Source organism: Morone saxatilis, unplaced genomic scaffold, assembly GCF_004916995.1.
Source record: "Morone saxatilis isolate NCDOM2014 unplaced genomic scaffold, NCSU_SB_2.0 Contig8, whole genome shotgun sequence".
Classification (NCBI taxonomy): domain Eukaryota; kingdom Metazoa; phylum Chordata; class Actinopteri; family Moronidae; genus Morone; species Morone saxatilis.
In genome coordinates, this window is record NW_023340257.1 from 25,788,933 (window position 1) to 25,809,908 (window position 20,976).

The 20,976-nt window shown below is 39.7% G+C and overlaps 1 protein-coding gene across 1 annotated transcript in view; it reads left to right on the forward strand.

The window, feature by feature from the left end:
• Positions 1–3,705: 3,705 nt before the first annotated feature.
• Positions 3,706–20,976, forward strand: part of gdpd4a (glycerophosphodiester phosphodiesterase domain containing 4a) — a gene marked incomplete at its 5' end in the record, with an annotated part of 23,051 nt that continues 5,780 nt past the window's right edge. Inside the window, 15 exons of the mRNA XM_035679644.1 lie at positions 3,706–3,788; positions 5,594–5,699; positions 6,188–6,291; positions 6,429–6,522; positions 7,362–7,421; positions 7,515–7,613; positions 7,778–7,871; positions 10,448–10,593; positions 10,805–10,887; positions 12,408–12,558; positions 13,189–13,407; positions 14,209–14,366; positions 17,628–17,775; positions 19,246–19,328; positions 20,741–20,820. Coding sequence (XP_035535537.1) covers positions 3,706–3,788; positions 5,594–5,699; positions 6,188–6,291; positions 6,429–6,522; positions 7,362–7,421; positions 7,515–7,613; positions 7,778–7,871; positions 10,448–10,593; positions 10,805–10,887; positions 12,408–12,558; positions 13,189–13,407; positions 14,209–14,366; positions 17,628–17,775; positions 19,246–19,328; positions 20,741–20,820 — 1,708 coding nt within the window. The remainder of the gene's footprint in view (positions 3,789–5,593; positions 5,700–6,187; positions 6,292–6,428; positions 6,523–7,361; positions 7,422–7,514; positions 7,614–7,777; positions 7,872–10,447; positions 10,594–10,804; positions 10,888–12,407; positions 12,559–13,188; positions 13,408–14,208; positions 14,367–17,627; positions 17,776–19,245; positions 19,329–20,740; positions 20,821–20,976) is intronic.

Here is a 20,976-nt window from a genome sequence, read left to right on the forward strand (position 1 = left end):
GTCACCACCTGTCATACATCTGACCCACTTTGGGTCCAGACCAGTAAGCGGACAGTAAAAAGGTGCGTCAGGTGGTTGGTTGAGAGATACTTGTGTTTGGTGCTAAAACTCTTACTGGGTCTGTTGTATAAGCCTTTAGAAAGAAACTGACTGCAAGGTAAACCATTATCCCCACACACAATGGAGACAAAGAACTAGGCTTACATAACTTTCAGAGCTGAAAAACTTCAACAATAATTCAGTAGTCTATCAATCAGCTTGTCTTTTATGACATTAAATACAGTGGACAATCAAAACAAACAATATAATACTTTAGGGAAACAATATATGTGCTGTGATTTGAGTAACAGCCTGCTGACCTTAAACGACTGCTCCTTTCTTCAATAACCTTCCCTGTCTTGATGACACCTGCACCTGCTCAGCCATAAAACCTGTCAAGGTTCAGAATCAGGTAAACAGCTTTGTCTGAGGTCACTTGTAATGTCAGGTCATGATTGAGCAGGTCTACTCATTTCCTCCCTTTCACACTCATAGATCATACCGGACATTGGTTTTCACATGAAATGTCCCTCACAGCAGACGTGTCTTGTCTTTTTGTATTTGATGTGTCTGATATGACTTTACTCACCAGGAGTGTGTGTGGAACATACAGGAGTGTAAAGAGAGTGCTACCCTGCACAATAGATTTGTGTGTATTGCATAAGAGCTTCAGTCTCTATCTTTTATTATTCCATCTGGTTCTTTCTTGTTTACCCCACCTCCCATCATCCTTTTCACAGCAGTAATAATAACTGATCTGATGTCACAGTTGCCATGGCAGCTGTGTGATGACTTGAATCTGCTTGAATGGGTCTGGTCGTCCTGTGGCTGACTTCAGTCGCAGAGACAAACAGAACTAAACTGGACCAAAATGAACTGTACAGAATATATTATATTAGCAAAGAATAAAATACACTTATATGTAATATGACATCACATAGCATAGATTAGAATTTAAATGGATTACTACACCAGAGTAGAACCAAATTGATCAGGGCAGATATTGCATGGATTAGGATCATATACTATAGATTATGCAAACTAGCCTATAGTATAAAGCAGTATTCAAAATATCAAGAACCAATCCAATATAAAAATAACAATGATGATAAAATAGTACTTTGCATGTGTTACTTTATCTTGGTTGGATTGAAAAAAGTCTGTGCTCTTCAAACTGGCAGTTTAAAGGCTTTAGGGTGTAACCTTTAAGAGGATCCATGGGCAGGATACCATATATGTAATATATGATATGTTTTCATTAATATATAATCACTGAACCATTTGTATCTACAGATGCAGCCATGTTGAACTGCCATGTTTCTACAGTAGCCCAGAATGGACAAACCAATCACTGGCTGTAGACAGGTCTTTGCTGCCACTGTAGTCTCTCCTACACACTTCACAGCCCGCTTCTCATTCTGCGGGTCGGGTCTCCCAAAATTCAGACGCCAGCGGCCTGTTCAGTTAGGTTGGTAAGGCTGAAACTTGTGAAACTCCTACGATGCCACTAAATCCTTACACACTGGCCCTTTAAGTTGAAAAAATACTATAATGTTCCCAGAAGGTTTTCTATTGTGAACCGTGATGATGAGGTTGTTGCTGATTGAAGACATGCACAACATGCAGCCACACACAACAGCATCTATTATTCAGTCCTGATGTGCTGAGGCTGTTCTACACAACCATGTACTTAACATCTGTCAGCCTCAAGTACCAGGTTCACCCATACAACTCTATCTTGTTTCTCTCTCTCGCACACACACACACACACACACACACACACACACACACACACACACACGCATATCAGCACATGTAATCACAATGACTGAAGTAACACCATTGTTGCAAAACAATTCCACCATTACTACTAATCTGCTTCTCTGTATTGAAATCCTATATCTTATGACCAGTCCAGTTCACACTCCGGCCAATAGATTATTTCGAATGCAGAGTGTGTGTTAAGCTGTTAAGCTGACCTCTCTGTTCCTCTCTGGCACACTGTTAAAAACTGTGGACCTACATTGAGCAGATTTAGGCCACCTATCTGGGTCTGGAACACATCAGGATCACCATTAGTAGAACTACAGAGACGAGGAAGCTGTACTGGATCTCTGTAACCTGGGAGGAAATTAAAATGTACTTCTATGCATTTAATCATCTAGTCTATTAACAAAAAAAACAACAATTTTGAAATTTGAATGTTTTAAATCACTTATCGAGCAAAAAAATGATCTTGTTCAACTTCTCAAATGTGAGGATTTGCTGAATTCTCTGTTTTATAATTGTAAATTGAATATCTTTGGGTTTTGGACTGAGCAATACGAAGACTTGGGTTAGTGTGATAGTGAGCTTTGTCCCGGACTATATTTATTGTACACATTGCTAACTTCATGTTGGTTCTTGCTGTGATATGTAAGCCAAGGTGGGCTGTTACACTGAGGGGTCTGACTTATTGACTGTTGATTGCTGTGTGCCTGTGGCAGTGGATGTAGAGCTGTTGCATAACTATTATTATTAAACCTGCTGTTGATGGTGTGGAGGTGTTAAAGGGACAGCTTGAAGAAAACAACCTAAATATTAATACCTCATAAATGTAAATAATAACCAAAGAAATAATACACACTGTATAACATCTAACTTCAGTTCTCATAATACAAGATTATATTATCCAGAATAATCATTTCATTTCAGCTTGTGCACTTCAGAGGAACAGTTTAATATCATGTGGGATGTCCACCATGAGCAGCATGACATTCTGAACCAGGTGTTACCACAGGTAGAGGTAGAAGGAGACTGTGTGGAATGGAGCTCCAACTAATGATAACTTTTAATACTGATTACGTTGCCATTCATTTTCTCAGTAAGTCAGTTAATCATTTGGTCTATGAAATGTTTTCAAAAGCCCATTTTGTCATTCAAAGTGCTTGTTTTGTCCAACCAATATTTTCCTAACTGGAAGGATATTAAGTTTATCATTAAATATGACTACGTTTAAGAATGACTTCAATGATTGTGGTAATCTATAGACTGATCTTCTGATCTTTCTGTCACTTGACTGATTGATTAATCAGCTAATTGTGTCCGGTTCTCTGTGGGACCAGGACTTTGTTGCTAGTTGGATAAATTGGTTGATATTGCTGGGTTGGACTTGCTATTGGAGATGTATAAGTTGGGCTGGGTTCTCACTAACCTGGTCTACATTACTAGTCCTACTGGAAACAGTTAGCATAAACAAAACAGATATATAGAACACGGTGTTGTGATGTGTGTGTGTGTGTGTCGTGTGTGGTCGTGTGGGCATGGTGTGTGGTGTGTGTGTGTGTGGGGGGGGGGGGGGGTCATAAATCACCTGAGCAGACACATGGTAGATCAGATATAGGTCAGTGTAGTTTAGTTTAAGCAGGGCACAGGAACGAAACCAGGACTTCAATGCCACACACACTCTCACACACACACACATACACACACAGAGTCTTGCTGAGTCTAGTTTTCCTATAAATACATTTTGAATTAAATCAAACTTTCTCCTCTCCCTCTAGGTGAAGGGAGGGAGTGGTCCTGCCTTCTTTCACTCTATCCTCTCTCTTTCCTGTCCCTTCCTCATCCTCCTCTTCTCCCCCTCTCTCTCTCTCACTCTCACTCTCTCACTCTCTCTCTCTGTGATGCCGGGCTGTGGGTGAGTGTACGCCCGTGACCAGACTGAAGCTGGGGAAGCTAAAGGTGGTGCGGCGGCAGCTGCTGCAAAGGTACAGAACAATACACTCACCAGTGATGGTACTTACAGCTCAATGTAAAGAAAGTTGATTTCCTGATATATAATGACTTTTACAGACATTGTGATAGTTTACTGAATGACTTTGCTCACATTACTGGTTGCTGTGGAAACTGCTGCAGTAACTATGAAGATACATAGCAGTCATCAGTTATGTATGCATTTGAAGCCAGCACTCATATTAGTGACTGCAGCCACAGCAGTATCACTATTTTGCAGCATAGATTGCAGCCACACACAGACGTTGAATCTGGCTGCACAAAATAAACACAACTGGGGGAGTATTGTAGTTCGGTCCAGGAACTCTGTCTGGATAGCTTCTTTTTCAGAGAGATTTCAGGCTGACTGTGGAGCAGTTTGACTGGTCTGACCACCTGATTGGCCACCACAATGTGATGTCAATGTGGTTGCTGTGTTTTTTGTAGACTCGCTTGCGGCCCCCACCAGCACAGCCCAAGAGGGTCGTTTCCATAGAATTTCATTCATTTGTTTTAAATTACATTGCAAAAACAAAAACCCAGCAGCAATATCTCTTTCCAAACAATCTCCTGGTTACTTAAGATGATCTACAAACTTTGCTGTGTACTCTTTTCATGGAGAACTGCTTGTTCTGACGTAGGACACCCTCCTGTCTCAGCACAGAAGGATGAGTCACAGCACGTCTTTCTGTACAGAGATAGCCTGAATGCATCATCTAAGAGGGCTGTTGGTATGTCTACTATATGCTTATGAACATAGTGGTAGAGGTGTGCTTTTGTGGCATCGTATTAAATCTGATTATTGAATCTGAACCCTTTTGGATCCCTTATCAAATCAACTTTGATTCACATTTTTGTGCCTACATTTAAAAATAACTAAAACTCAAAAATTCAACTGAGATCTGTACATTTCATTGACTGCGAAGACAGATGCACAGTTTTGAGTGGAAGCCTAATAAATGTTGACAGCCTGTAAATTAGGGCTGATTAGTCGATTTATCGATTCATTGATTAGTTTTTTGGTCCTCAAAATGTCCGAAAATGGTGAAAGATGTTGATCACCGTTTTCCAAAACCCAAGGTGAAGTCCTCAAATGTCTTGTTTTGTCTTTGAAGGACAAAACAAGACATTCAGTTTACTGTCATAGAGTACTAAGGAAACCAGAAAATATATTTGAGAAGCTAAAGTCTGAGAATTTGGACATTTTTTCTTATTAAATTACTCAAAATTGAATTTAATACAACTAATCTATTAAAAGACTAATTGTTGCAGCTCTACAGTATATGCAACCTGATAATGAAATTAATAAATGAAATGAACCACACCATCAATGATAGTCAGTCAGCACTAGCTAAAACTCAGAAGCTGCTACCTGAATGTTTTTCACATTGATTTTCACATGTAAGGCAAGAAAAAATGTTTTATAGCAGGCTAAATAATGCCTCAGAGTTTAGTGAATCTGGGTCTTTTATTACAGATCTAGCTATCAGAATCTCAACCTTTACACCAACGGTTGCTCAGTGTCATAATTTATTAAGTTTCCAATGTCCCACACCCAGCTCTAAAAAGCAGGCTCCTCTAGAAAAGGTCTAGACAGTTGTTTTATCTTTAGAATCTATAAAATGTTCAGTTTTTAAAAGTTTGTGTCAGTCAGGTAATATGTTTCTCAATGTCTTTTTTTAAATGAACCAAATGTTTTTTTTCTTTTTAAAAATGTTATGTTAATAATGTTTTGGGCATAGGTTTCAGTTTATTCAGATGAATGTCCGTCGATCGTAAAATTCCAAATTAACTGTACCAGGTATGAACACCAGCCGTTTGTCTCCTGCCTGGCCGGCCTCTATGGTTGCCAATGGAGACGATACCAGAGAGCCCGAGCGCAGCCAGGAGAGTGCTGCTGCAGCAAGGTAAACACACACACGCACGCGCACACACACACAGACACACAGACACAGTGCCATCAATAAGGAGTGAGTTGAGAGTGGTTAGTTTGCTGATTGTGCAGAGAGTATTGATTACCCGGTCAGTTTCCTCCGTCCGGCCTGCTGACTCCAACAGTCAGTTACTGCTTTTCTCTGAAAAAATATCTGCACACATATACTCTGTCAGCTCATATCAAAATATACTGCTTCCATATGCACTCGCTAATATGATTGACTTCCTCTCTATCTGCCAGATTGTGCAGCATCAGGGATTGCTGTTGCTTCCCTAAATGTATGACTAGAAATCCTGTTAACACTTTAAACTTTGAAACATCATGAATACAGCCTCCTTAAGCTTTATATTTAAATAAGAAGATTTAGTAGATAATCATTGATCAGATAAGTGAGTTTAATGACTTTTGGTAGAAGTGGGGTTGTTAAGACAATACATGGCCTCTGTGCGTGTGTTACAGGTGGAGTGTGGCAGTTTTGGCCTCCTGATCCTCACCTTCTTCCTGAGTTTTTTATTCCTCTATTTCTGGTGTGAGGCTCAGAACGACTACAACGACTTTGACTGGTGGGTCACAGACAACACATACTGTATGTGTATGTGTATGTGTACTGTGCTATAAACTGAACCAACCCATCATTCAGATTTGATTCACAACATAAAGCACACTGTATGTGATGGCTGTTTTTCTTGTGCCTCTTCAGGTTTAACTTTGGGACTCTGGGTTTCTGGTTTCCCTGGTCTCTGGTCCTGCTGGTCGTTGCTGCAGCTCTCTTCACATACATCGCCCTGCTATTGGTATGCACTCTGATATGATTTCGATTTCAATATGGAATCAACAAAACAAAAAGAAGCAAACCAAACCAATATCTCTAGTGTACTCAGAGGTCGGATTATTCACTCCTTTTCAGCTCAGTCACAGAGGTTTAGATCGATGGTTGCCATTTCAAAACCCAAACCTCTGTGTGGATATAAAACATTCATTCTTTTACAGCTACTGTTGTGTTGTTGAACAGGACACCTGACCTTACTGCTGCTGTTCTAACCACAGACTAGAAGTAGTTCATCGCAAGGTGTCTACAAGTTCTTAACAAATCTGAAATCCAATAATTTTGATTTTGACAGGTCCTTTTATTTTTATTGGATTAATTATGTTATCGTTTCTTGTATAAAGCTGCATTTTTCAGTGTTGCTTTAAGTGTGTTTTGGGGAAACATTTTAATGTTAATACTTATTTTGCCAGTTTCTCATTAAACTAGTGCTTGAAACAATGGGCGTCCCCGGCACCGTGTGACATTTAGAAGCTTGTCCGCTTGCCTGAGGTGACAAATATCATTAAAGACTTAATATATAATCTAGAAGAATGGACATGGATTAAGTAAAGGAAAAATCAACAGAATTTATTTCCTCCTTAGAAAAGTCTGAGGAAAATAACTTTGACAATATTTTCAGCAGTGACGAGATAAGGTTTAAGAAGTTCTTCTTAAATCTGGCACACAAAGACAAGGATTTGCTCTATTGTCAACAATATTTAGGTTATGTCCGGCACAACTTTTTGTGGACAAATTAAGGTTTCAAACGAAGCCTTAAAGCGGCTTTATCTAACGATTATTAATGAATATCTAAACGTTGTTCAGGTGCTGGCGGTGTGTCTGCTCTCTGAGGGTCAGAGGCTGTACCTTCACTGGAGCCACAAGGTATTACACACAGAGATTACTTACACATACACTCTTTGTATTTTTGTTATTATAAGATGTGATAAGTTGTGTTTTTTCGTCCTCCTGTGTCAGACCGGCATCGTGGTGACATTGGTGTTCTCCGTCACAGCCACCGCCATCCTGTCTGATCTCTGGAGCAAAGAATGGAAGACTCTCCTTCTCTCCCTGCAGGTTAGTTAGTCTTGACACATCAGTCAAGCACAGGTTTTTATCATTTATCAAACACTGTATTAATGACAGTTAATACTATGTGTATGTGTATATACAAAGTGTAATTTGTGCTTTATGTTTGAGACTGTACTGACATGTGGATTGTCTCCTCTGTTTACCCTTAGGTGACAGCGCCTTTCCTCCATGTGGCTGCAGTCTCACTAATGGCGATTCTCTCCTGGCCTATAGCGTTGCACTTCTTCCGCATGAACAAGAGAGGTAGGCAAGCTCAAATCAGCTTTGAAGCTAACATTGGAAGAAAGGAGGCTCTCTGTGAGAATGAGATGTATCTTAATAAACATTTAATCTGTTTAGGTTTTGTTGTGGTGCCCTTGAGCAAGGTAAATAATTGCAACTGTAAATATGTAACTCTTTGTGGAAATGAAACAGGACAGCAAGTATACAGTTGGTATATACTTGGTTAGCTGAAGTTAAACAAAACACATTTTAGAGTAATTAGTGTTACATAAATAATAATAATTATTATTTGAAACCTGTTTAGTACTGTACTGTAACACAGGATGTGTACTGTAATGTTAGCCAACTCACCTAGCACCACTGTGATACCCAAATATTCAGTGTGTGTAGTTCGTTAGAAAGAATATAGTTCCTACATGAACCTTTTGAATGTAGTTTTTTGGCACTTTGTGCACCGTAAGCTGAGTGCTTTCTGGTTCCATTATTATGGAGAGAAGGCAGACATCTCCAAAACTCAGTAACTCACACCAAAACAATATAGATGGATAAATAGCCCTACAGGTAAGTTTTACTGATCAATTTGATTTACTCTTTGCCACAATCCAGACCCACAAACATCTTCGGTAGGTCCTTCAGCACCCGTTTTACACCAAAATATTTGATGTTTTAAATGTTAAAGAGAAAGCACATCCAGGCTGTAATTCACAGCAGTAACTGGAGGGAAGAGTGGGCTGAAGGACCTTGTTGAAATGACATATTGGCTGATTGCTGGCAGACAGTGAAGGGTTTTGGCTCTAAAGGCTTCAGTTGTAGTAGTACTGTGCTGCCCCGCCCACCAGGAATAAAGCTATTCTGAAATCAAACACACCCCTCAGCAACGTGATGAACTTGTCTGGCATGGATTATACAGCTGTAGACCTCCCTGCCATCCTTCTTTGTCTATTTCCACTTCCTCTTAACAGAAAATCAATGTCTCATTTTCCTTCTCAATTTTGGTCTCTTGTCTTTCTCTCTCTCCAGTCTGCTTTCATTCACACGTTTTTTTTTTGTTCTCTTGATCATTCTGACGTTGTTTCTTACCTTCTCTGTCCCTTTGTGCTGCTGTCTGTTTCTTTTTACTCCTCTTTGGGTCACTCTGTCAGTCTTGCATTGTGTCTGATTGGCTTTTCCTCCCCACTGAATGGCTTTGACCTCTATGTCTCTCTGCGTCTCTCTTCTCTCTTTGGTCTCCATGGGTACTGGGTCCCTGGTTGCCATGGTGATTCAGCGGGTAGAGTGATGCTGAGTCATGTCGGGGGTCTCTCCTGGCAAAATATAAGTAAGAGAGAGAGACTTGCCTAAGCACAGGGTGTAATATAGCACTCCTCTGTTCTACTATGTTAAGATAAACACCCACCCAAGTCTGGATGTGAAAGGAAAGAGTTGATAGGTTAGCTTTGTAGTTTTATTGAATTCAATGCAAGCACTAAAGGGAGCAGATATGAGAGAGGAGGCATGCTTGGTTAAGATGAAAACAGTTTACCGGCTTTAAGATTATAAAAATAAATACAAAAACTACACATGCCACATGTAATGACTTATTTCCACCAACATACAGATTTGGTTAGTCTGACCAGTCAGAAAAAAGCACACAAATGAGTAAATACAAAGGGAAAAAAGACTAAATGAGACGACTAGAGTCCAAGGCAATGGCCCAAATCCGACAGTCAACATGGACTGTACCCAACCGTAACAGTATGGAGCCTGACAAAGAGCCCCTGTTGGCATTTTCAACTGAGCAGGGCTTCTGTTTTCCTTCTGTTAGTACTCTGGTGACCTACAGTAGGGCGGGAAAAGTCAAAATAACTATACAGTAGTATGCTAATTAAAGAGTGTTTACCACTAATAATAATAAGCCAATCATTTTGTTCAAAATACTTTTATAAAAGACCTAATTTGGTCTGCCTTCCCAGACAGATTTGCTTCCAAACCAGACAGCCGTCCTTCTACCTGTTGCCCATATGGTTGCTGTTTAGCACCAGACCACCATGTTGATCCTATCAGGAAAGATTTACTGTAAATAATCCTTACAGTTCCAATTTCTACACCAGCAAACTCCTATAACCCTTAACTGGGCCATATTTAGACGCTCAAATTTTTATCTGTTGTACTGCAGATGAATTTAACCATGATGTGATGCATAGATTTCATAAACTCGTGTCAAACTGATACCTCAGAAATTACACTTAAGGATGATAAACTTTATACTATCCGACCTATAAATAGATCCTCACTAATGATGTTGGCTGAAAACTGTGGGTCAAGACCCAAAATGCCTTGTACTTTTAGAGCAGTGGTTCTTTCTTACTTTAGATGGCATCCCTTCAATGGAATTTTTATCAACATGCATATATGTACACATGTACACAATTTTAGATATGATATTATGTTATATTCATATCAAACACTGTTTTCAAAATGGTGATTTAGATATTTACCGCTTTTTTCCTTCTGTTTTGATATGTTTGATAATGTAGTGTAAAATGTAGTTAATATAAATGTAATATAAATGAACAATAATATGTTAAATCTTCAGCTTTGTGTTGTTTTCTCTACAGTGCGTCAGGTGGCTGTCCTGGGTCTCTACCTGTCTGTGCTGTTCTCTCTCTACCTGGTTCCCCTGGGAATGTACTCACCCTGCATTAAAGAGGCAGGAATGCTGGGACCTGCCCCAGCACTCATCGGTCACAGAGGAGCTCCGATGGTGAGACTGAATCTCTGATCTCTGATCCCTGACAACTGGATCTGTGTCAATTCTGTTTAAGAGTCTGTAGGCTATGATAATATTCTGGTCATCAACGTCACTGCTGAGATCTGTAGTTTATGGATGTATGTTGGTGAATGTGTGTGTAGGTGCATTGTAATTTCTCACTCAGTGAATGTTTTTGTTTGTGTTTGTGTGTGTGTGTGTCTAGCTGGCTCCAGAGAATACTGTGATGTCGTTTGAGAAGGCAGTGGAAGCTGGAGGAGAAGGACTGGAGACAGACGTCACCATCAGGTATTAACTGCTCTCACCTGTGTGTGTGCATGTGTCAATAGTAAATATGTTTGTTTGTGTGTGTGTTTGTTCAAGATCATGAAATATATTTCCTGTCCTTTGAGCAACATACATCTTAAAAGCCAAACAGTTAATAGCAGGAAGTACAGTCAAACTCAGATTACAGGAGTTCAAAATTCCACCCATCCATTATCTTCTGCTTATCCGGGGTCGGGTTGCTTATCCGGCTTAAGCACGGCACTCCAGACGTCCCTCCACCCGGAGTTTTCTGGCTCCTCCTGGGGGATCCTTAGGCGTTCCCAGGCCAGATCAGATATGTAATCCTACAGTGAGTTCTTGGTCTACCCCAGGGATACACCTCAACTGGCCCCTTTTGACTCCAAGGAGCAGCGACTTGAGTCTGAGCTCCCTCCAAACTTCTGAGATCAGACACCCGACGGACGACACTCATTTTTGGCATGAACATAGATGAAAGTTTGAATGTAGACCGACTGGTCAATCGAAAGCTTTGCCTTCTGGCTCAGCTCCATGTTCACCACAACAGTCCAGTACAATGGTCCGGTACAACAGTCCCATATAACGGTCTGGTACACAACAAGCTTTGCTGCTGAGTTTAAAACTCAATTATTGAAATTGGTGCGGCCTGTGTCAGTGAATGTACCTTGAATAGCAACTGCCTGGTTAACAACAACAAATTGTTACATGGTGTACATTCACAATTATTTCAAGGTAAACTCATTTATGGTTCACCTAAAGTGAAATGATCAAATCATGGTTTAACACGAGAGAACACAACATGGTTTCTTGCACCTACAATTATCAGTCGAGCAGTCAGTCAACAGTGAACTGGTTCTGAGTCGGTGCCTTGGTGCTAATTGTACAGTTTAGATGCTAGCGTGCTACCCTCAATGCTAAGGTGATTACTAATATGCTAATCCATTTATCCATTAGCCTACCATTTAGCCCGTGGGTTAGCACACTGTTTTACAGCCTGAAAACAGGGGGATTAGCAACATGGCATGACTCAGCCTTAGCGTTAGCAGGTTACCCTAATCCTATGCTGCTGGTAACCCCAGTGAGTCTGAGTCTACATGAATGATTGTGGCTACTAGGCAGTTTCTGTGTAATTAAACTGTCAAGGGTTTGTGGAGCAATCTGTTAATGTGTGTGTGTGTGCGCATTTATGGGCATGTACATAACTGATCACTTGTGTGATTAATTAAGATGACAGGCTCACTCAGATTGCTTGTGTGACTTAATTTGATTGCTGGTGTTTTAAGCAGTGAACAGAGGTTTGGAGAATTAAATGCTTACTGGTGACTTCAATTATCTTCTCTTCTGCCCATTTCCTCTTATCTCCTTCTCCTTTCTTTTTCACTCCTCCTCCCTACTCTCTTCTCCTTTCATTTAATATTCAGTTGTCACCACTTACCTCTCATTTTTGTGTCCTGCACTTTTCCTTTCTTACATCCTGATTCCTTGCTTTTTTACTCTTTTAATATTTTCATCTCTCTCTGTAGTTATGATGGCGTTCCCTTCCTGATGCACGACTCCACTCTGAGGAGAACCACTAATGTCGCAGAGGTTTTCCCAAACCGAACACACCTCGATGCCTCCATGTTCACCTGGGCCGAGCTTCAGCAGCTGAATGCTGGCGACTGGTTTTTATCGGTGAGGCTAACCCATGTGCACACACACTTGATTTTTACTTTTCCACTGAAGTGTGAAACTCACGCTAGAGGCAGAATAACATTGTAATCTAAAGACTTGAAAACACGAAAACTGTGATGTTATGTATGGAAATCTGGCTTTAGATAACTATAAAGTAAAAGACTCTGTTTTTATAGTTACATCTGCCATGTTTTTTTCCTTCTCAACACAAAATACAGTATTGTTGCTGGATGAAAACACATCTTAAAATTGCATCATTACAGCAACAAAGTTTGATTTTATTTATTTTATTTAATGAAACCAAGAGATGGAATGATTTACTGAACATTGAGAGAAGATGATTCATATACAAAAAAGAGATTTATCCAGATTTATATAAGAACGTCTACATGTAAATAACATGGATGTTGTGGGCTGCTATGATAATGTTGGAAAGTGCAAAGAATAAATTAGAAATAGAGCTCAGATACATCTACCATGACCCTTTCTGAAGAAGAAGTGAAGAAACCCAGTAAGTAAAAAAATGATAACTAGTTTTTTTTTTATAATCCAAATAAACACAGCTAGATATAGCGTTTCTTCCTTTTCTATGAATTCTTGGAATGACTGATCACACACTCTCTCTTACAGAGGGATCCATTTGGAACTGTGTCGTCCCTGTCTGAGGCAGACTGCTCCCAGGCCCAGAACCAGTCTATTCCCTCCCTGGCCCAGTTCCTGGAGGTAGCAGCCCGTAGCGGCAGACTGGTGCTGTTTGACCTGCACAGGCCACCATACGGACATCCCTACAGTCAGTCATACATCAACACCACTCTGCAGGTGGTGCAGGCCCACATCAACTCCTCACAGGTAACTGTACAGAGTTGATGCATGTAAAATGTGGTATGTAAAACTACTTTTGGGAAACTTTATTTTTCACATGCTTCTTAACCTAAATACTGACAGTCTTGGTTCAAAACTATTAAATTGACCATCTTAGATTATTGATATGATGAGAAGGAAAGTTTATTTGGAGGTTCTGACTTCTGAAGTGGACTTGATGTGATCTGCTTACTCTGTTGGAGTTATTGGAACTACAGAAGCACTCTGATTGTACAGCTGTATTACAGAGTAGACTTTCTTCCATCACAAAGGATGTTTGACTGAGTATAGACAGACCCAACAAAAGTTTAATTTCATCATCATCAAGTTATTCAGAAATAAACCAACCTGCCACTGGTGACATTGTCATTTTAACCTGTAAAATGTTCAGCACTGGCTAAAAATAAAAGGCTTAATGTTTCTGTTCACGTTGGTAATGAGAAAGAGAGAGTTAGACTTAGAGTTTAGCAAATCCATGTATTTAGCCAACCTGGACACCAGAATTCAGAGTCTCTTGGTGCACCCAAATAATTATCTTTATACACTAGTTTTCACTCACATTTATGAGAGTGAATGTAGACTGTCATAGGACAGTAGAGCAACTGCAAAACTAGGAAGCAGACATGGACAAACACAGTGGAATACATAAGGATCAGAATTTGATCAGCTTCATTTTAGCAAATACCTATCCAAGAGTAGTTTGGATTGGTATTTTTGTGCATTTTTTGTGCAATCGTGAATGTGTTTATTGTGCCTGTTTTTAATATGTGTATGTGTGTGTGTGTGTAGGTGCTGTGGCTGCCATCCGAGGACAGGGAGCTGGTCCAGACTGTGGACCCAGAACTGCAGCAGACCTCTGGAGAAAAGGCTTCTATTCAGGAACTGACAGACGGCCATATCACCAGACTGAACCTGCACTACAGCACCATGTCACAACAACAGATTAGGTACACACACACAACACACACACACACACACACACAACACATACACACACACACACACAAAGGTTACAAAATGTTTTCCTGCTGCAAGAAGACACCGATCACCACAGTGTGCTGTAAATAAAGTCCTCTTGCAATGAACACTGAGCACCCAGGAACACTTCCACACTCAACATTCAACGGAATGGAAAAAAGAAATGAGGAGACAGTACAGATGTGCTACTAATTAGGCACCACATAAAAACATTAAATTGTACAAGTACATTTGTATCGTGTTTGTACTACAGAAGCTATTCTTCTAAAAAAAAAAAAACAGATTTCCAAAACAAAGCCTGACAAATTCAGATTTACAGAATAGAGATTTTTTTTTAAAATATAAACACACACTATAGTCAAGCACACACATGCAATCATATCCATCTACACGTTAAATACCTGTTTATAGAGCGAAATGTGACATTTCACTGTGGACTTGTGAACTGTCTCTCCTGTTTGTGTGTGTGTGTATGTACATGTCTGTAGTTATGTAACTCAAAGTACAGATGGCCAGCACGTCCTCAGTGACTCCATCTTGTTGCTAGAACAGCCTCAGGGAAATGAAATGAGGAAGGTGGAGGGAGGTGGGAACGAGAGAGAGGGAGTTAAAGGACAGGTGGGTGAGAAGTGAGATAGAGGAAAGACAGAGCGGATAAAAAAAACCTGGGTAAAGACGAGCTTATTCGGTAAAGGACCGAATTGGTTTGAGTGGTAGGAAGGAGGAGAAAGGGGTGAGGAGAAGCAGTGGAGGAGGTACAGACTGGTTGGAGATGGAAGTCTATATAAGAGGAGGTGGTTTAGAAGAGAAGAGGGTATGAGAGGCTCAGAAGTACTACAAGAGAAACAAGTGGGAGGTACTTGTACATAAACAGAAGCTGTGGGAGAACAATCTGGAAAGAAGAGGGCATGAAGATGGTTTAGTGACTCACGCATCGATGGTTTTTAGCACAACTCACACAGTCCACTGAAATAGTTGTTGCTGTTGATTCATCTGTACTGTAATATCTCATTGAAACATGGAAATATCAGCTTTGATGGCACCGTGTTAGTCACCAACTGGAGGAGCCTGGTTAGATGAATCACGTTACACTGTGTGGTAACAGTTGTCTCAAAGTTGCACTCATAAGACATTGTTTATGTGATTTGATAACCAGAGCATTATAATAATGCATGGGGTAAAACTAAACATGTTGATTCTTTTGTAGTGCAACTGCAGAGTGATTTACTGATGATCAAAAGGAAAGAAAAGTCCGTCTCTAATGGACAAACTGTGGGGTATCATGTACATCAAGTACAGGTAGCAATACTTTTACTCCGATACCAGTTCATCAACAACACTTTTTGGTGTCCTTGTAATACAGAATGCTTTAAAGGTTGTATATACAACTGGATGTACTAGAGCACCAGCATCTCATACCAAAACAATGGGACAGAAATAAAAATAAAACTCACAAAAACTTACTTTGTCAATCTTTCTACAGTCTTTTCAAAAATCCCCAATGCGGGAAGTTAAGTGTGAAAAATGTGAATATATTTGCGAAAATGGATGCAACAGCCAGAATTTTGCCCCTCAATGGGAGTCCACACTGACAGGCTCAGATTGTGTCTGACAGCATTATGGAAATAATTTAACCAGAAACGGCTGTAATATCACAGCTCTCATTGCTCTCCACCAGACTCCATAGACAAAAATACAATTTTATCTTGCATATCATTGGAATCGTAAATTCATTTAAAGTCGACAGTAACAAAATAAAACTCACCAAAACGGTCTATGTTGGTCTTTCCACTGTTCCAGCAATCACCTACTCCAGTTTATTTGCAATAAATCCTTAATTCACTGACATAGATAAGAAAAACAGGAGTTTTAGTAGCTCTGCTCAGATGTACACAGAGCAGACACAGCAGGCCCAGGCCTCGTATTACATTCGTATTATTATTATTATAAGGAGTAATCCCATTAAGTTACACACAGTGAGGCATATAGATTTTAAATGAAAGCACCGGTATCAAATAGGTACTTGGTTCCTGAGTTAAAGTATTAGTATCATAGAGAAAAAGTTACCTTCCTTTTGAAGTGACCACAGGGACTGAAAAGAGTCTATTGATACATATGTTACATGTTCAAAATTATGCAACTTTCCATAGCAAACAGTCTGTGAAAATGGATGGTAAAATATTTAAGAAGAGATTGAAAGCAACAAAATACAGTCACTACAGAAAAATCGATTTCAGTGCAAAACAGTGTTTATATTACTCACTGCTGTACCCTTAATGAGGGAGTGTTATCTAAAATAAGAGCTGTTTATTCCCAAGGTAAATTTTGTAATTGCAGAGGTTATCTAAGTTCTGATAAAGCATGCAACTGGTACAGTTTCAACAGCTTTTGAATAAGTGAAACATTTGAACAAACTGCTCATTTGAACTGACCCTCAGAGTCCCAACCAGGAATAATAACGAGATTATACAACTCCTGGAGGTTATACAACTTCTGGTTGTATAACCTGGAAAAGAGTCATTTCGTCTCAGCTCTGATCTTCCTCTTAATAGAAAATCGATGTCTCTGAGAGAGAGTGAGAGGTGAATTTAACATTGCTATTGTGATAAATGACTTCACTCTCTCCTTCTCCTTCACCCTCTCTCTGTTCTTTCTTTCATTAACCTGACTTCTTTTCCCTCCATTATTCACATCTTCCACTTCTCCTTTCCTCTTACCTTCCCTTCACCTTCTACTCCTCTCTTCCTATATGTTCATCTTTCTGTCTCTTCTCTCATTATTGTTTTAAATCAGATAAGCTTTACTGGCATGAACAACATTCGTGCCAGTGATTTGCACAGGTGAATGAAAGAGGAGAGGTTACTCTTGTTTTTGTGCTGCTTTCTGGACGTGTGATGCTAGCTTTTTGAAGGAAGGCTTCTTGTAGGGCAGTACATTTTGTGCTCTCATTGAGGAAGTGAAGCTCTGTCTATCTGGATCACGGATCAGTGAGAATGCAGTCTCTCATGACTTGGTAGTGTGAACCTAACCTGACGTCACCCGTTGGTTTATGGAGTACCGTTTTGAAGCCTTTTTGTCATGCTGTTCTCTTTCTATTGTGTATACTTTGATTGGATTAGTCTCAGTATCAGGTGACTAAGGAGACTCTTTAATGTGTTCCTACTTTAAAAACAAGTGACATCATTTTCTTCTTTCTTCCCTCATCCCCTTCCTTCCCTCTCTTTCTACAGTAAGTACCAGACAGTAAACATCAGTACCAACCTGTATGTTATCAGCCAGCCGTGGCTCTACACTCTAGCCTGGTGTGCCGGAGCTCAGTCCGTAACCACCAACTCCATCCACATCCTGTCCAACATCAACAAGCCGCTCTTCCTCATGGTGAGCATGCTGTTATCAGATATTATGATTCCTGCTGTCCTGAATAAAGTTCATATTCAGTTTCATATTTCTTAAATATTTGTAGCTCTGTCTGTGGTTGCCCTGATGTGGTTGCTTAAGCTTAGAGTCTATATTTTACTGAGGAAAAACCAATATAAATGTGAATTGATCATCAAATGAGGTTGAAACTCTCTAAACTTATGACGTGAAACTTTGCAAATTTTAGCACCAGTATTTTCTCATCATATATTTCATCAGTTATCATTATTTTTCCTTTTGTGGGCTGTGTTCAGTTGTTTTGTAAGTTGGCACACTGCTGCTCTGATCATGATGTAAGACTCAGAATATTCCAGTGAAAACAGCAGGGGCTGTATCCACAAAAGATCTTATCTAACAGACTCAAAGTTTTCTCTAAGGAGCTTTTCACAAAGCTGCAACTCTTAGTAAGAAACTGAGAGGACTGAAGTGGTTGACCCTGTTGCTATGACATTGTGTTTCATGAATTAACTTACTCACCTTGTCCACAGTGACTAGTTGACAGATGACTGGTCTATGTAATGTAAAATAAATGACTTATTAGTCATTTATTTTATATGCCGTGTCACAGCTTTATGAAACAATATTTCATAAATATATACATCTGCTTATAGCACCAAATTTACTGGATAAACCAGAGATTGCCACAAAAAGAGACTTGAATTGCAGTTTGTGATTATTTAATGTGCACTTAATGAACTGTCAGACAAACAGGGGTCTGAAGAGCATTCTTGGTTTGATGAATAATTCAGACAAACGTCTGAGATCTGCAACACAAACTGTATTTTACTGTTGTCCAAGCTGGGGAGTGCACACCATCATCTCCAGCATTGTTTTGACTAAATCCTTATTAACTGGCTGCCATTAAAATATGGTTTTAAAAGTTGGTTATCATTATCACAGACACAATAAGACCTGCACATTACTGACTGTAAACAGATCTTTCAGACTCCTCTGAACTGCTTCTAATGTCTCTTTATTCTCTTCAATCTAATTATTTATGTTAATGTCTCTTTATTATCTTTAATCTGATTCTTTATGAATTAGATCACAATCTTAGAGGTTGTAAAGTTAGGACTGACATGCCTCTCATTTTAAGTAGATACTTTTAGCTTTAGGATGTTTTGTGAACACGTCTCCAGACTTGTACATTTATTACACATCTGGAATTTGCTCTTATTCTCTGTGACTTTCAGTGAGTTGGCAGGTGGGAGGTTTTGTATCAGTTTAGAAATCACTTCAGCAGGTATGGTGGGTGTTTAAAGATGGAACCTGTGACCCCCTGGTTACATAAACATTCTCTCTCACCTCCTACGTGTCTGTTTAAATTCAAATGAGTCCAAGCCCAATACTTTAAGGTCACTAAATGAAATTATGATATTCATGTTCACACTCTGAGGAGCATCAACCCGTTCTCTCTCTGTCTCTCTCCAGACTCCAGAGGAATATAGTTTGATGTGGATTCTGACTGATGCTGTGTCTGCCGTCCTCATCATTGCAGTTTTCATATTCCACTGGTGCGTAGACACAGACACACACACACACACACTTCTCTCATAATTATCCTCCCCTGCTAACTGAAACGTCTGGTGTTGGGGTGGTGAAGCTGTGCAGGGCTGAGTCATCCTGGCTGCTAATGAGGATTTATCATTAATATGTAATCTGAGATGTCACTGTGGCCATAGGATGTTAGGAGAGTGAAGGACAGAGAACATGCCAATTTATTTTTCAACTTGGTACTTATTTATGTAGTATTTGCCATAATTTATATCAGTTATAACATTTGTCTTGCCAGCACAATTGCAGAGATACTGCACCACCAGAAGACAGCTTTGGGTTGGAGTCCATCAAGTGATCAGAAGTTAAAAAGTACAGATTAACCCAAAAAGACAAGAACATACCAACCCTGCCCAATAAATCATTCTGATTTGAGGAATTATTTTGTTTAAACACTGTTTATTTGGAGTTTGGTCTCTATTCAGTGAGGGGAGAATAATGAACACATTGGAAATTAGGGCTGCACAATATGGTAAAAAAAATCATATTGACAGATATTACAATTGCAATATGATTCACAGTTAATGGGAATGATAATTTTTGCATCACGGTTTTGTTTTTCACTGAAATGAAATTAAACCATCTTGATGTGAAATTCTTGCAGGTTTTTGTTTAGTCACATATTTTACCTCTATTTAAAAAATGTGAATCATTTCCTTAATGAGTAAAGGAATCAGGTTAGTAAATCTGGTGTGGAATGTCACACACACTTCTTGCAGTGATTGTTCAGGTTTGTGGGGTTGAGAAAAAGCTATTTTTCATGCATATAAATGAGTGCAACACTATGAATGCCTTCCAGGAGAGANNATCTCCATATTTAAACAATTATTGTGTCTCATCTCTCCATGACGTCTGCCTTCTCACCCTGCATTCAAGTATGACTTCTCAGAACAAATATACACACGTTTGCCCTCCAATGTGGTCGAAAGACTCTTACTCGTACAAACCAGTTATTTTTTTAGCATAATCTGGCCCTTATGCTCACTATGAAAAGAGTGAGTGTGAATGTGAGTGAGATTCATCACTTCCTGTCAGCCAGATGAGGTCTTTCACCGCAAAGGGCTGGATATTTTTTCATGGACGCCTCTGTGGTTTTTTTTCTTTTTTTCTTTCATCATCAATTCATTTCTTCTGCCTTTTATACCAGGGCTTTAGTCAACATTCAGCTGGACCCCTCACACACTCACATCATCATGCATGCTCAGTGTATACATCAAAGCAGTTACAGTGGTACATATGGCAGTCTAAAAGCACTTTGGCAAACACAGAAACACACCTGGTTGTTCTCTGCTGCTCTGATCTCTCTCTCTCTGGTGTGTATATCTGTGTGTGTGTGTGTGTGGTGTGTGGTGTGTGTGTGTGTGTGTCACAGGTGGAGAGAGAGAGGCCTGCCCTTCTGGTCCGGCAGCCGTCAGACTCACGAGAATGGACCTTACAGCAAGTTCAGAACGGGTATGAGAACACACTTATCTCTTCACTCTTTACTGAGGTTTCTAAACTGTCATTGTGCAGAGTTTTACAAACAAGTTTCATTTTCATTTTCTATAATGTCTCTATCCCGTTAGATATTAGTTGTGTTTACTGTGAACTGGGGTCTTCATTAAGATG